Genomic DNA, 15,266 nt, shown 5'->3' on the forward strand with positions numbered 1-15,266 from the left:
TTTAAGTACACTAAATATATTGTATTATGTGTGGTGATCGGAAGCATGGATAGGTATGTTATGTAGAGTTTTAATGGGTAAAAATCTTACCCACAGATGTATCTGAGCTAGCCTATTTTGAAGATTTTAACTTCCAGGTATCGTCATTGTGTTGCAAAAACTCGGCCCAAGGTCGATATTATTCCAATTATCATATGTGTTTCAGTAGACTTAAATTCGACGATTTCATTGCGCCAACACTAAATTGCTTTACCTTTGGAAAATGTGTGTGAAAGAGCTGATAGTAGAAGCGGCAAGTGGAAGAGATGCATAATAGATGGGACTAGTCATTCTACTTTTACAAAGTGTTAGTTAATATCACGTTTCATAAGCAAACACTAACGTAACACCAGCGACATATTTTTGTATGGAAACGGTAGATAGCAATGCTCGATACTGTAGTGAGGAGTTGAAGATTACCTTCCATAATTCAGGGTATTATGCGAGCCGTGCCTATTGGATAGTTTGAAGGGAGAACTGCCGGCCTGAATGATGATATCTGGTCGCCTCTACTTTGTTATGGGGGGTGTAACACCGCGGATCTTCTAATGCTCAACTCGTGGGATTCAAATATTACCTATCTTATAAGAAATATAAAAAAAAAACAAATATGCGGGATCTCGCACCGCACACAAACTGGCCCGTCAGGTGAAGGCACATCTCTGCAGTACTAAGAGCTAGGAGACTATACTCAGGAAGGGAGAAGTTGGGGGGTCAACAAGCGGAGCTAAGTTTAACACTGCGAAGATCACAACCAAAAATAAAACAGAAACCCGCTAGAGTACGTCTGAGGTAAGTACATCAGACGTCAGGAAGAAGACTGGCCTTTGTGGTGCAGATGCTAAATGGTATCTGCATTATTTGAAAGAAGATCTCAAATCAGAAGAGGCCATGAAGACGACTTCCATTGGAGCCAAGAAAGCGGGAAGTAGTGGAAGCCCATAAGAGGGGAATTTTCGCAAGAAACCAAACCAGAGCTCGAGAGAAGGGAAATCCTGGGAGGGTTGGGGTGAAGGCAGGAGTCAGGAGACGCTACGCTAATGGGGTATAGAGGAATCGACTGGCCATATTGCCGAAAGTATTTTCTGATCAAATATTCACTCATGAGGGGCAGACATTGAGGGACAGAATTGTAAGGAATCTCGGAAGAACAGACAATAAAAACATTTAGTAAAGGTTTGGGTTTTTATGTTTCTTTGAGAACTTTGCTAAAAAGATTTTGTAAACTTATCAGAATCGTGATTGACGCAAATGAGGCCAATTGTCTATATGAAGAAGGCAGATGGGGTATGTACCTCATAGCGGAAGGCAAAAGGATTCTGCGCTACTCTAAAAAGGCCTAGAAATCATCTTAGGATCTCTCCTAAGAGTGGCAAGAAGCAACATAACCTTCTTATATACCAAGGGCATGGAGGCGGACGGCAATGTCTTTATTCTGAAAATGGGGCAAAAGGACTTCTTTTATCCCAAATCTTTCAAGTTGATCTGCCTGACATCGTTTGTACTTAAAACGATGTAGAAGGTCATAGACAACCATATTAGAACTAGCCTTCGCTTATCGGGCAAGACGGTCAACCGAAACTGTCTTAAATCAGCTGGCGCGATGCCATAGAAACAAAAGAAATACTAATCTGTTCGTTTTTGGACTTCCTTCGATGTTCTAATGGCTTGCAGGTCCATAATAGGGAAAAATGGGGATAATCGTTGGCGCAATAATCCAATAGGATCAGGGCTTTGAAGTGTGTTAGAGCACTTCATTCAAGACCGTACCGGCATACTACAGGATTACATTACCCTGTAGGAGGCAATGTGGTCTGCATTGCATTCGCCCGAGATTATTACCCTGATTTGACTCAAGTACTCATTCACATACAAATTCCACTGCCACCAGTTAGATTTGAGCTGCGACCTTCTGTACAACAGCGTTGTACTTTAACCACTCAGCTATCCAACAACATATCAACGAAGTTTTATTTCGATAAGAAGTTTGAAACAGGTTGGAGCAACAGGGCAGGCAAACTAGGAGAGTGTAGCATTGACATGCGGCTTAAACCAACAACCAGATTACCTGGTGCACTGACGGATTCCTTACAACAGAGGTAGCAGGCGCCGAGTCAATGGTTAAAAAAAATATACTTTGAGCCTACGGGTAAGCATACTAGCATATTCCAGGCGGAAATGCATGCCTTGGATAGATGTACCGTCTTCAATCTCGAAACGAACTATAGGGAGCAGAATATTGCTATTTTAGCCGACAGTTAAGCGGCTATTAGTCCTTTCTAGGCGAATTGGTATGGGGATGCTTAAACAAACTGAATACACTTGGTTCGTTCGATAAGGTCTGAATACTCTCTGTTCCAGCCCACAAGGCAAAGAAAGGAGCAGAGACATCGCTGAAAGTGCCAAAGCCATTCTGTACTAGTCGGGAATGGGTTCATGGATACGACGCTAAAAATGAAGAGGAAGGACCGAGGGAACCGCACTGGGCGAATTTATTAGAAAAGGAATAGTCTATGTGGGGATACGAACGCAAGCGTTTGAAAGATTGTTTAAACCTCGCGAAGACAAGCCTCTGGACCATAGTAGGAAGATTCGCTGGTTACTGCAGGTTAAATTATCACCTGGGGAAGATAGGTATAGATACTGGCTGTAGATCCTGTGAGGAGGGTCACGAAACTTTAAGTTCTGGGACAGTGTCCGACACTTGTGCAAATTAGGTTGAGGCACATGTGAGACTATTTTATACCAGGTGCCAAGTTGAAATAGTTTGAAGTGGGGAACATAACAAAGTTCCAGTCGGTTATATGGTTAAACGACATATTGTTACTAATAGGTATTCTATAACCAATAAAGGGGCACAATAGTTCCTTTAGGATGCAGGACGATGCTGCTTGACAATATTATTATTATTGGCAGACCTATCGAGCAGAGATACTTTTTGGTTACGTTCTATAGAGAACGTGCTTAACTATGCTTAATTAGTCGGATACTTACAGTGGGAAATATTAGAGATCCTCAAAGCTTTTAGTCTTCCCTAAGCACCTTAGTGGTGAAAAGTTGCAGAAAGTCTTGCGGCTTGTTGATAGAATTTGCTGAAGCTTCAAGGAGGTTAGGATAACCTATAGCTTCAATTTGGAAGATGTGTTTTGGTGAATACTGCTTGATGGGTTGAAGAAAAGAAAGAAAGCTTTTATAGTTTCAGGGATAAAGCCACTATTGTTAACTTGCACCCACAGGAACCTTCGACTGACATTGGCTGCTCTTGAGCCAGTTGGTTTTTTCTCCGAAGCGCAGTGGCAACATATTGGCATTTCGAAAATATATTATAGAAAAAGTTCTATATTTGAGTCAGAGATTGCAGATTGCTGAGTGAACGAATTGCATAACTGATCCGACAAAGTGCGTTAATTTTCGGGTTGCCTCCATCAATAAGGCGCAACTTACAAGCGGCATTACTGCTTACGACCTGCTCCCATCTTTCTACGGATTTGGTTGATTCCGTTCCGGTGTCAAAAAGTTGTTGAGCCAGGTCTTGAGAGCCTCTTCATTATCAAAAGTAAGTCTTCTCATCTGATTTGACACGCGAAGTTGCGAGGAGTTGGGAAATATGCAAATCCGTTGGCATACGATATTGGGAGTATGGTGGATGCTGAAAAGTCATCGATTTGTGATCTTGCAGTGCGCCTTGGATAAACATAAGGCTAACGTTGTCGTGAAACAATATAGTTGACCTTGTGTGTTGCGGTGCAGCTGGGAAATCTAGAGCTCCTTGTTGAACGTACTGCTTATCTCTACTAATGTCCCATTAATCGCGAAGCATACACTTGGAGTTGTTTGACTCCCGGCCTCAGATTTTTTTCTGAAGCAGCCCATTCTTTTGATTTGCCTCATATTGACGTTTAGGCACCATTTCTCATCACCTATCACGGTGCGGTACAAGAAATGATGCTTGCTCGTTGGCGAAATTGAATTTTATGTGATAGGTTCCTGGGCAAGCTACTTGGATGTGTAGCCAGTTTATCAAAGTATGTTCGCTTCAGGTTATGGTGCATAAATGTAGTTTGTGATGTACCGCGGTGTCGAAGTAATCTTTCTCAATACTTTAGATTACATTCTTTGGAGGATTTCAATGTTGGATGTGCAAGAAGATCCCCAAAGTTGTGCGCCATAAATTCAGATTGGTTTTGTCACTGCTCTATATATCAGCACTTTGAATTCCAACTGCAGATCGGAAAATTGAGACTGGGCAGGTTTTTTAATATCAAGTTTTTTTCGCCTTTGGCTTGTGTTTTTTCCAAGTAGCCTTCTCTTTAGGCGCATTCTTAGCTATTTTACCTCCTTAGACTGACGAATAGATATACGGTTAAACTTAACCTTCAATTTGAAGGTGACACGACTACACTTTCTTTCACTTACTTTCATTCTCCTGCGGACCAACCATTGCTCAATCTCTTTTACTATGTCATTCTCGAGGTCTGCAGATGCAACCCAACAATTAGAATGTGTGCAGAGCATCGTCGTATCGTCAGTCAAGGTGGAAGTAAATAGGCACTCATTTCTGGGCAAATCTGATGAGGTCTCCATGCCAGACATGCGTCAAGAAATACGGCCGAGCAGTACCTTCTACCTTCCAAAGCACAGCTTATCTCGGGCTAACCGAGTAACTTCCTCGATAGTTCTATGTTTTCTCCTGAATGCTGAGAAAAAATAACTTCTTTTTCTTGCAAGTGTTGTTGTAACTTGAATAGTCGGAGCTTCTTGAATAACTTTGATAGCGAGGGAAGCAGGCTCATTGATCTATAAGACCTGACAAGTGTAGGATCTTTACCTTCCTTCGGAATCAACGTTGCTTATATTAAACAATTATCAGCATTTCGGAAAGTAACTAAGTCGTAAGAACTATTAAATATGTGTTGGATGATTGCAGGTCTTGGCAGTTCTTGGATTGATTTGTTCGCATTGAGATCAAAACCAAGGACCTTTGCAGGATCAATGTGGCCTTGCGAGAATCTTAAAACTTCGGAAACTTTGGAACAAATCGGTTGCTGTGTATCTTTGGGAATCGAGAGTGATAATTTTTCCTTCGTTAGTTGTGCGTTTGGTTGAAGAACGCCTCCGAAATGTTGAGCAAAGATTAAACCTTTCTCGGTATCACTCTTCGTCCAGCTGCTGCCTGACAATCGGATTGTTGATTTCCGCAATATCGGCAAAGAGAATAATTCGGGGTCGGAAAAGATGTTAAATTTTCATCGAAGCACTTTAGATCTTTATTCTTCTCTTTTTTCAATCCTTTTTGTAGCTCCTTTCTGGTTGCTGCCAGATTCCTTTTCGGATTCGCCGATCTACCTGCGGATCTGAATGATCTGAAACTGCCAATTGGGACTTCGGTGTTGCATGCAACATCGATCTCTTCTTCTCACCGTTGGCGTTCGTGAAGCTGTCCTGTTCGGATTTTGGGGAGGAGTTTAATGGGTCATGACATCTTTCCTCAAACACTTTAACTTCGATGATGACATTTTGGTCTTTCACCTGATCATGCAACTTAACTAATTGGCTCTAGATTTGGAATGATAGACGGATAGATTTGGACTGAAGATAAACATCAGTAAAACCAAGATTCTCAGTCCGACAGGTTAGCACATTCTCCTTATCTGTATTAACGGGCAGAGCGTGACTTGAAAGCACCAAACCTTCATGAATAGTTGTCTGCATCGTATCATCCGAATTCGCTGATCTGCTGTTATTTCAAATGAATACATTGGTTAGTGCACAGGGCCCGTCGCCTGTGGGCGATGTGATAAGAATGAAGACCGAGCAGTGAATAGGTCACATATTAAGGAGGGGCGACAATTGCATTATTAGCTCCACGATGCAATGGACCTGGAGTTGAAGCGCATTTCAGTGATTCGCGAACCATGGTGGGCAAGTGTGCATGACGTTCTATACCCCACCAAGGGGTAAATGGCAGCCGTATATAACTAGATGCTAAAGTTAGAAGAAGTTTGGCCCGTAGTTATTACCGAAGGCACATACCTTCAGGGTGAACTGTCGAAGAGTGAGGAAAGTCAAAAGAGGGCCCATGAAATAAAAGTACTTCAATTAAGAAGGCCTAATGGAAATTCTGCCTCACAAGTAACGGTGTTAAATCGAAGTTTCGCGCCGCTTGTTTTTGTGTGCCACATTTCCTTCTAGTTCTGTCTATCTCTTGCTTCCAAGTATTCTGAGAGCACTTCTGTTTGCATGAAGAAACCCAAATTGAACTTAGCTAATTGGGGCAAGTCCTTTTCTTTAATGTGCAATCATATACTTAGTAAGTTTCGTTGTTCTCTTACGAAAATGTGAACCTCCTTGATATAGACCTCTTAAAATAATATCCAAGCATCTTCGTATAATTTTTTCCAAATGGTTTCACAAAATTGAACAGTTGACGTGCGATTCGGTTCACATCCTTAAGATACGTCTCGAAATTCCTCAAATTCCACTCCTTGCCATACAATCCTCCGATGTGGTATAAATAGCAATTTTCGAAAACTTATTTAGAATGCCTTAAAATTTCGTAGTCAATTTAATTTGCGAGGTTTTATCAGCTGCTCCGCACTTTATAGCTGACGGCAAGCTCTCTTCCTGCGAGAACGCCATCCTAGGAAACAGAGCTGACACTAACGATGTTATTTTAAATTAACTTTGTATACTTGCCCGAGTGAATTACGTTCCGGCGAACGCCAATGTGCGATGCTGCAGACATTCTGGAGTGTATGTCCTGGTGGGAAGTCCACGAGTTCCTTTTTGAACGTGTGAACTTCAATGTTTTGAAAGTGGCGGAATCATACTCGCGCTGCAGTTGGAATCGATGGGAATTTATGGAGGGCACTCTCGCTTATCGATGAATTGGTTTTTGGCAATTTTTATGGGTCGGCTGTGATGGAACTTGGGAAGTAGCCAGGACATTAGGAGTTGGGCACGACCAGGATAGTGCAAAAGGATGACTAGTGCTTTGAAAGGATTTATTTTCAATTTTATGGGTTTTTCTTCTAAAAAGCCTTGAAGTTTGAAGTGGGTCATTCATCAGCTCCATTATATCTCATAAAGGAGTCAGCTCAAGTGAAGGTCCTAAAATTAGAGTTATCGTTCCAAGGATTATATACATAGTAACACTGAATAATATTCAGAGCCATCTCTCTTTCAATTTTACATCTTTTGAAAATCTTCTTCCTAAGTCTTCATCTTTTCCTGGGGTATGACTTGAATACGCTGAACTTATTTCCGTTTCCTTTTTAAAAAATAGCGCTCATTCATTTTCCGAGGAGGAAACCTTAATTGAGCCTGAGCAAACTATCTCCTTTCATGAATTTCCAGATTACACATCTCTTCACTATATAAGTGAATGAAAGTCTACGGATGTCGAGTTATTTCTGTACTATCAGGTGGTGATGTGGAGTTATGCCACGACGTTACTATGTGAAACTACTCCAGCTATTTGTGTAGCCCAGAAGTCTCAGAGCGTGAACTAGACGAACTTAACATTTTACGGTTACTCGGGGGAGTTTTGGAGCTTCTAAAAAGATTACAAGATGAGAAAAGTGTGAAATTGAATTTCAATGCCTGTAGTGGGTGAAAAGTGTTAATTAACGCCGGGGAAGACTCGTCGTTGCTGCGAAGAATTGTAGTTGTTGTCGAATTTTGGTTTAGTAGTGGATTCTGGTGAAACGTTCAAGATGTGAGATACGGAATATAGTATGTTGTGCTTTGGGGTAATGTTCGGGATTAAATTGAATTTAGCAAGAGGAAAGGTGTAAGTTTGCTCAAGATCTTCTAAAACTGATTTGGTTCAGATGAATAGAGGGCAGTATATTGGGGAAGAACTTTAAGGAGCACAACCAAAAAGTTACTTTCATAGCTCCTAAGAAGCTGTAACTGTTTTGTAAAGAACATGGGAGGCATTCATCAAACTCAGAGCTTCAGAATCAACCCACAATTTTTACGAAGGATTGCAGCCCTCCCACTCAACTAGGGCTCTCCTTGAGGTCCCAAAATGTTGTTTATCTGCATGTTATCGGTTGCCTGGTTCTAATACAGCTGGCTAATTGCAAAAGAAGGGCCTGAGATTCTTTCCCTTCTTTCTGCAACTTTGACAATGCGAATTGAAGAGCATGTCGAATCTGAATCCCTTATAGGCCAATCTTCTTCTTACTCTATGGCGTTACAATCCGATGTCAGTCCTCGCCCTCTCGAACTGTTCGAATCCATTTTTCCGTCCAACCACGGCATCCTCTTGTTTCGGAAAAATGGCTGCATGTAATTTACGCTGTTTACTGATGCCCTTGGAAATTCTTCACTCGCCCATACGCTGGACGCTTCTGCATCTCAATCGTCATCCACCGTACACCCTCCTTGGACCTAAGATTGTCCTGAGGACTCGACGCACGCTACTTCATCGAACCTCACTAGGACCTCTTTCGTACTAGGGTACTATTTGGCGTACTATTTAGATCCACTGACATTTTTCGGATAATGTACTCCAGAGGGATGTTAAATAATATTGGGGCCAGCGCAATAATAATCAGTGTGTATAGAATTCTCGGAAATGGATCCTTTGCAAAGACCAGGTATTTCCAGGCTCTATGCATCTCCAAAAACTCCGGGAATTCTATCTTAAATCAAAGATGAGATTACATCTCGACTGTGTGCTGATATGTCGCTGCTGCAACTACAATCACTTGTGTATTGTGATGCAGTTACGGCTGTCAGATTGCACAGTGAACGAAGAGATATCCACCATGGGACTGATCCAGATCAGCAAAGGAAATGCCAGCAGACAGTTGAGGAATAAAGTGCACAGGGTTTAGAGAAACTATGCCATCCCCAGTGAGACACCCATAGGTGAAATTCTGGACACACTAAAGGAGGAACTTTCTGTCATATGCAATCGGTTACGACGGTAAGTCGAAAGTCACTTCAGACGTGTCCAGAATGCAATATACGCGAGGAACCAGCGGAGCTTTTTCAGATCTCCCAACGAATTCCAACAGAGCAGCCAGACAGTGCAGTTTTCGGTAACGGAAGCGAAAAAATACTGGGGTGGACTTTGGGGGTACCCGTCCAGCATGCTGACCATGCTGAGTGGATTACCGTTTAAGACATTCGCCATGCCAATATGCCTGGCATGAATTTTGCGGATGTTACCAAAGAGGAAGTTCGACAAGCCATAAACAGCTCGAAGAATTGGAGGGGGCCAGGTCTGGATCGGGTGCTAAATTTCTGGTATAAGAAATTTACCAGCGTACATTGTCGGTTGGCACACAGCGTAAATAAGGTCATGAGTCGGTCGGATGAATTTTCACTCTTCCTTACTGCGAGGATTACTTACCTTATCCCTAAGAAGGACACGGTGCAGGACCCCGCAGACACAAGACCGATTACTTGCTTACCAACCCTGGTTGGATCAATGCGCACCTCGAGACCAACAACATTCTGTCCGAGGACCAGAAGAGTTGCCGAGGAGTTGCAAAGAGCAACTCATAATCGACTCGGTAGTTGTAGGACAAGCAACTAGAAGAGAAAGAAACCTCTTTAGTTGCTATATCGATTATGCCAAGGCTTTCGATAGCGTTCCGGGTACCTCAGAACCCATCCGTATACGGAAGGTCATTTTTCAGGGGGATTCGTTGAGTCCCTTTGGTTTTGTATGACACTGAATCCCCTTTCATGGCTACTGAATGAAGCTAGAGGGCATGGTTTTGCAATAAAATATGGCCTACGTGCTGAGTGCGAACTGACACATTTGATGTACTTAGATGACATCAAGCTGTATGCTGGTACTGACGACCATCTTAGAAGTCTGTTGCGAATAATAGATATGTTCAGCCGTGATATTCGGATGGAGTTTGGATTAGTGTCGAATCCAAGCCATCCGGCCGCAATCTGGACATAGCATTGGTGACCTCCACATCGAAGCTATGACCGAGACAGACTTCTACAAGTACTTAGGAATTCTGCCAGGAACCCATGCTCGAGTTGGTGATCTGAAGGGCGCTATGCTGTCTGAATTCTTGCGACGTGTAAAGCTGGTGCTGAAATCGCATCTTTCGGGGAAACATAAAATAAGTGCGTTGAATGTATTCGCTATCCCTTCACTGGTTTATGCATACGGAATATTGCCGTGGACGAAGATCGATCTGGAAAACGTCCAGCGCGGATACGGACAGCTATATCCAAATTCCGTATGCATCATTCAAAGTCTGCCGTGGAGCGAATGAACCTGCCTCGTGATATCGGGGGTAGGGGCGTGGTTGACGTGGCGGCACAACATCATCGCCAAGTTGACCTGCTCTTGCCAAAATACTTTTATCTTTCTGATGTCTGATAAAAAACTAAAACTTAAGAAGGTCTTTCTTTTTTTCACTGTTGTTCGACGAAGAATCAATAAAAGAGAATATCGTTTGTCCTGTCGCTCTCTATAGTTTTGAGTGTTGGTCGACTATAGAAGACAATAAACGGCGTCTTGCGGTAATGGAGACGAAGATGTTGCGTTGAACTAGTGGCGTGACAAGTTTTGATCACATTCGAAATGAGGATATCAGCGGTCGATATGGAGTTGTACCGATCTTGGAAAAATTGCGAGAGAGGCATCTTCGATGGTATGTTCACATAATACCCGCTAACGAGAATGCACTTGCCAAGATGGGGCTGCACATCGAAGTCGATGGTAAGCGACCAAAAGGCCGGCCGAAACAAGAGGTCAGTGGATGGAAATTGGATTGTCAGCTGATATAAGCATTTGTGCTCCGATTGAGCCTTTTTGCCTGTTAAAGTTTGGAGATTAGGACGTATCAGCCTAATGAACTCCACCGGTACCAGACGGTACAAAGCATATTTGAGAAAACATAGGCATCTCAAGCCAGGAAATCGATGAGCCGCTGAACCAGCGGCTTTCCTGTGCGCTGTTGATTGAAAATTGCTTACTTGAGATCAATAGGTACTGAAAGGGATAGTGGTTTCTTGGTTAGTTATCTGTGAATTTCGAATGGGGAATGGCAAAGATGTCTTGGGGCAACGCTTTTTCGGCTACGAATGTTTACTTAAAATTAAGATTAGATTCTGGAATGTATGAAAGCTCTTTAAAGACGTCATCGAGCTGATTCCTCGATTTTTCCAACTTCAGTTGAAATTCTAGTAGTACGTGCTGAACATTCTGGAGTTAAGAAAGGCAGAATGGTGGGAATCTGGGGTAAACTCTTCTTTCTTTTACGGTGCACTGCTGTCGGTATAGGCGTGAATCCGAGGTTGAGTCAATGCTAACCATTCTAAAAATTGACATTAGATTGTTGTCCGCTTTTGCCACGGAATGAGGAATAATCTCAATAGCGCAGTGTTACGCACCAACGGTGATTCTTGATACAGAACGGAGAAGGGAAGGATTTCTATGAATAACTGAATGCAGCCCAGGAGAGGCATCTGCGGTTTCTGACAGTCTTTTAACTACAAGATTTCGGTCCAGGTTAAGGAGCATCACAATTGCAGAATGCTAAGTACCAACGGTGACTTCCGATATTGTGGAGAAGGATGTTTTCTACGAGCAATTAAACACAGTTCAGGGGAGGCTTCCTAAAGGTGATTTGATTGCCAAGGTGGGACCTGACAACGTCTTGCTCGGATATGTGATGGGGAAACACGGTCATGGCGACCACAATGGTAATAGTGGGAGGTTCGTGAATTTCTGCAACTTCTACCACCTCATCGTGAGTTCAGCTAGGTTTGACCCCGAACGAGCAATTAGATCAAGCACTTCGCGATCAGCAGTAGATTTGGAAGTTGTCTCCATCCTATTACCAATATTACTTCTTGTTGTTATCGGTGACGTTCTTCATGGTATTTTAGAAGTTAATTCCAACGATGTTCACTGGTTATAACACTTCATTTATTATATTTCATAAAAACAATGGCACTGACAACTTCAACAAAGGATGAATTTCATAGAAACTTTGTATAGGAATCTTTTCACTTTTTCCAACAACACAACTGGTGCTAGTTATTTTTATTATTTTTCTGACATCTTGTATCTTTCGGTTCTTATTTTTTTCTCCTTTCCAAAATATGACATTTCTTGTCACCTACTCTGCTCTTCACTCATGTAGCGAGGTCTAAGGTCACTAAAGCGAGGTATCCACTCTCGACAGAGGGCTTCGGCACAAGATTGCGCCATAATGTCTTTCAGAGGTATTGCCCCAGGCCACCGCGTAAACCTGTCGATGATTGTGAGACAATACCTATAACCGTGCGAGTCTCGCAAAGGCCCTACTATGTCGAGGTGTATTGTGTGGAATCGCTTGGTAGTGCGGGGGAATGAGCCGACTTCTTTCCTTACATGCCTGGTGACTTTACATTTTTGGAATGTGATGCACTCTCTGGCCCAGGAATTGACATCCTTGTCCATTGAGGGTCAGAAGCATTTATCGGTGACTAACCGAATTGTTGACCTGATGCCTGGATGCGCCAAGTCGTGAACCGCGTGGAACACTTCCTTGCCAAAGGTGGCCGGAATGTAAGGCCGAGGTTCCTTTTCCGAACATTCGAAATAAATTTCAAATGCCGCGAATCCTGCCGCGCCACAGTATCTTGTCTGGAAGACGTGGAGAATACTAATGGGCGATGACATCTTTCCTCAAACACTTCGATTATCAATATTCTCAGTCCGACGCGCTCTTCCTACCTGCATTAATGGGCAGCGCATCGAAAGTGTCGATCAATTTGTATATCTAGGAAGCGTGATTTCTGCCGACGGTGGCACCAAACTAGATTTTACGCCAAGCATTATCAGCGCTAAATTCGGTGTCCTGTCTAAAATCTGAAAATGCAGTTATCTCAGCACGATCAATGTGGTAGTGGTCTTTCTGTCTTGCTATACATGAAAAGTGGACTCCACTGTTACTCAAAGGCTCCAAGCTTTCGTCAATACCTGTCTGTGTCGTATCAACGGGGTACGCTGGCCTGACACTACTTCAAACGAAAAACGTGGTCGGCGCGCAGTCTTGGCACTCGTATGCGATGTGATAGGAAGACGGAAGTGACAGTGGTTAGGTCACACATTAAGGAGCAGCGATAATTGCTTTGTTGGCTATGCTACTCAGTGGAAGCCACTCTCCTAAGATGGCCAACGGGTGGGTCGCTCCAATTGTACTTGGGGCGGAATAGTAGAGGATGAGTACGAGCGTCTCGGCAAGTTCTAGGGGAGATGAAGCACTTATCAGGTAACCGCGAACGATGGCACGTAGGTGTGATTGACGCGTTATACCCCACCAAGGGGTGAATGGCAACCATATGTGCAGGTGGTCGAATCGATTATTATTTTCTCTTTTAATTCATTTGCATAATGTCGCGCGAAATTATCTTTTCTATTTCAAGTTTTGCTGGGGTGCCATGAATCGAATAAAGGACACCATGGCTGACAATGGTCTACCCGGATGGCCATCAGCCAATTTAATAAGTCATTGAAAAGTTTGCGATCCATAAAACATTTCATCGCCAGTCTTAGGTCGACCTTGGCTTCCTTACGCTTTTGTGAATCTGATATCTTAAAGCAGAGGGATTTTAGATTTTTCGGTGAAGTGAACCCTTCTCAGGGCCCCCTCCTTCTCAAATTGACATTAGCTAGCTGAGATCACCCCGCTAATTAGAAATACTACTAAGATTGTTGTGCCCATTTTTCGAGGGAGATTATAATTGCGGCTCTAGCGTCTTCATATTCCTCCCTAGAAAGGCGGTAAAATTAAATATTGTTATTTATTACAGACATAATATTTATAAACTTTGCGTTCACACTTTAAATGTAAGTTAATGGCAGCTTTAATTCTATCACTTTAGTGTGAATTATCTCAGTTTCATGATGGCTGACAGACAGGGATATACGTCCTATACGTATATCTGATTTGCTCACATGTTAATCTGTTCAGAATTTTGGCTGCTTTACTGCTATATTAAGAAACAACATATTCAGCTAAAACTCTCATTCAAAATTAATTACCTTCAATAGTTAATACGCTTCCCTTCACAAATAGCTTGAGAAGAATCCTGCCACGTCGTTCGGTGTGATCCAAGCCGCACAAATTAGGAACGCTCTCCTGACATCGCTGGTGTACGTTCATATCACATACTGTGAAAATTTAAAGAGGATTCTTAGTTTTGCAGGTTTCAGGTTGCAACCTCCAGCCCAACCTCCGCTGAGCGTATTCTACACAGGACACACTAGACAATGTAGAATACGCCCAACTTGGAAGCGGCACAGACAGTTAAAGCATGGATGGGAACACTTCTGATATGAGACCGACATATTACCGACAAGCTCTTGAATGAATTTTCCATTGAGTTTTGTGATTTTCCATAATGCTCCGTGTTTGACGTTATTATCACAAATTCGACTGAATATCGGAATCTGCAAGGAATCTTTACGCTCGACAGGACAAGAAAATGGTTTTAGTGGGAATTGTGCTAGACTGGGACGATGCTGGGAATATGTGTGCTGACGATAGGACCCAAGAGGGGTGAGGTCTGCCTTACATTATCGCATTTTGTGGTTATCAACATGTTGAGCTCTGTGAACAATAATTAATTATTATTAGTGGAAAGAAAATTAAGTGGGTCACCGCACGCGTTACAAATATGTCGATGATAACGACTCAGCGTCTGCCATATCTCAGGGCGGAGGAGGCGAGGAGGCGAAATATTCCGTGGAAGTATCTGGTGGTAGTTAGTGCGAAAACCTGTTGGTACCATGGTTTTTGTGGTTACCTTACACTTTCTATTAAAATTCCCTTAAGCATTGCTTTTATTGTGCTGGTGTCATGCCATTATTATCAACTACCGTATCTGATTTTTTTTAGACTTTTGGATTGGGTAGTTTCTGAAAATGGGTTCATTCAACCCCCACACTCTCCACCTTTCCAACAAATGTCAAAACTAAAACCGGCTTCCAAAAGTACTACACTTTCCATTTCATCATCATCATCAACGGCGCAACAACCGGTATCCGGTCTAGGCCTGCCTTAATAAGGAACTCCAGACATCCCGGTTTTGCGCCGAGGTCCACCAATTCGATATCCCCAAAAGCTGTCTGGCGTCCTGGCCCACGCCATCGCTCCATCTTAGGCAGGGTCTGCCTCGTCTTCTTTTGATATTCCAAATGACTATATTTGGTGAAAAAAAAAATTACACCCCCCGTTTGCATGTATGGG

The 15,266-nt window shown here is 42.7% G+C and overlaps 1 protein-coding gene across 2 annotated transcripts in view; it reads right to left on the reverse strand.

Annotated features, from left to right (window-relative positions):
• LOC119653887 (protein kinase C, brain isozyme) overlaps positions 1-15,266 on the reverse strand; it is a 536,905-nt gene that overhangs the window by 22,244 nt on the left and 499,395 nt on the right. For both annotated transcript variants that reach the window (XM_038059008.1, XM_038059007.1), the window contains exon 5: positions 14,060-14,188. In XM_038059008.1, the coding sequence (XP_037914936.1) occupies positions 14,060-14,188 (129 nt within the window). The remainder of the gene's footprint in view (positions 1-14,059; positions 14,189-15,266) is intronic.

This window comes from Hermetia illucens, chromosome 4 (genome assembly GCF_905115235.1).
Source record: "Hermetia illucens chromosome 4, iHerIll2.2.curated.20191125, whole genome shotgun sequence".
Lineage (NCBI taxonomy): Eukaryota > Metazoa > Arthropoda > Insecta > Diptera > Stratiomyidae > Hermetia > Hermetia illucens.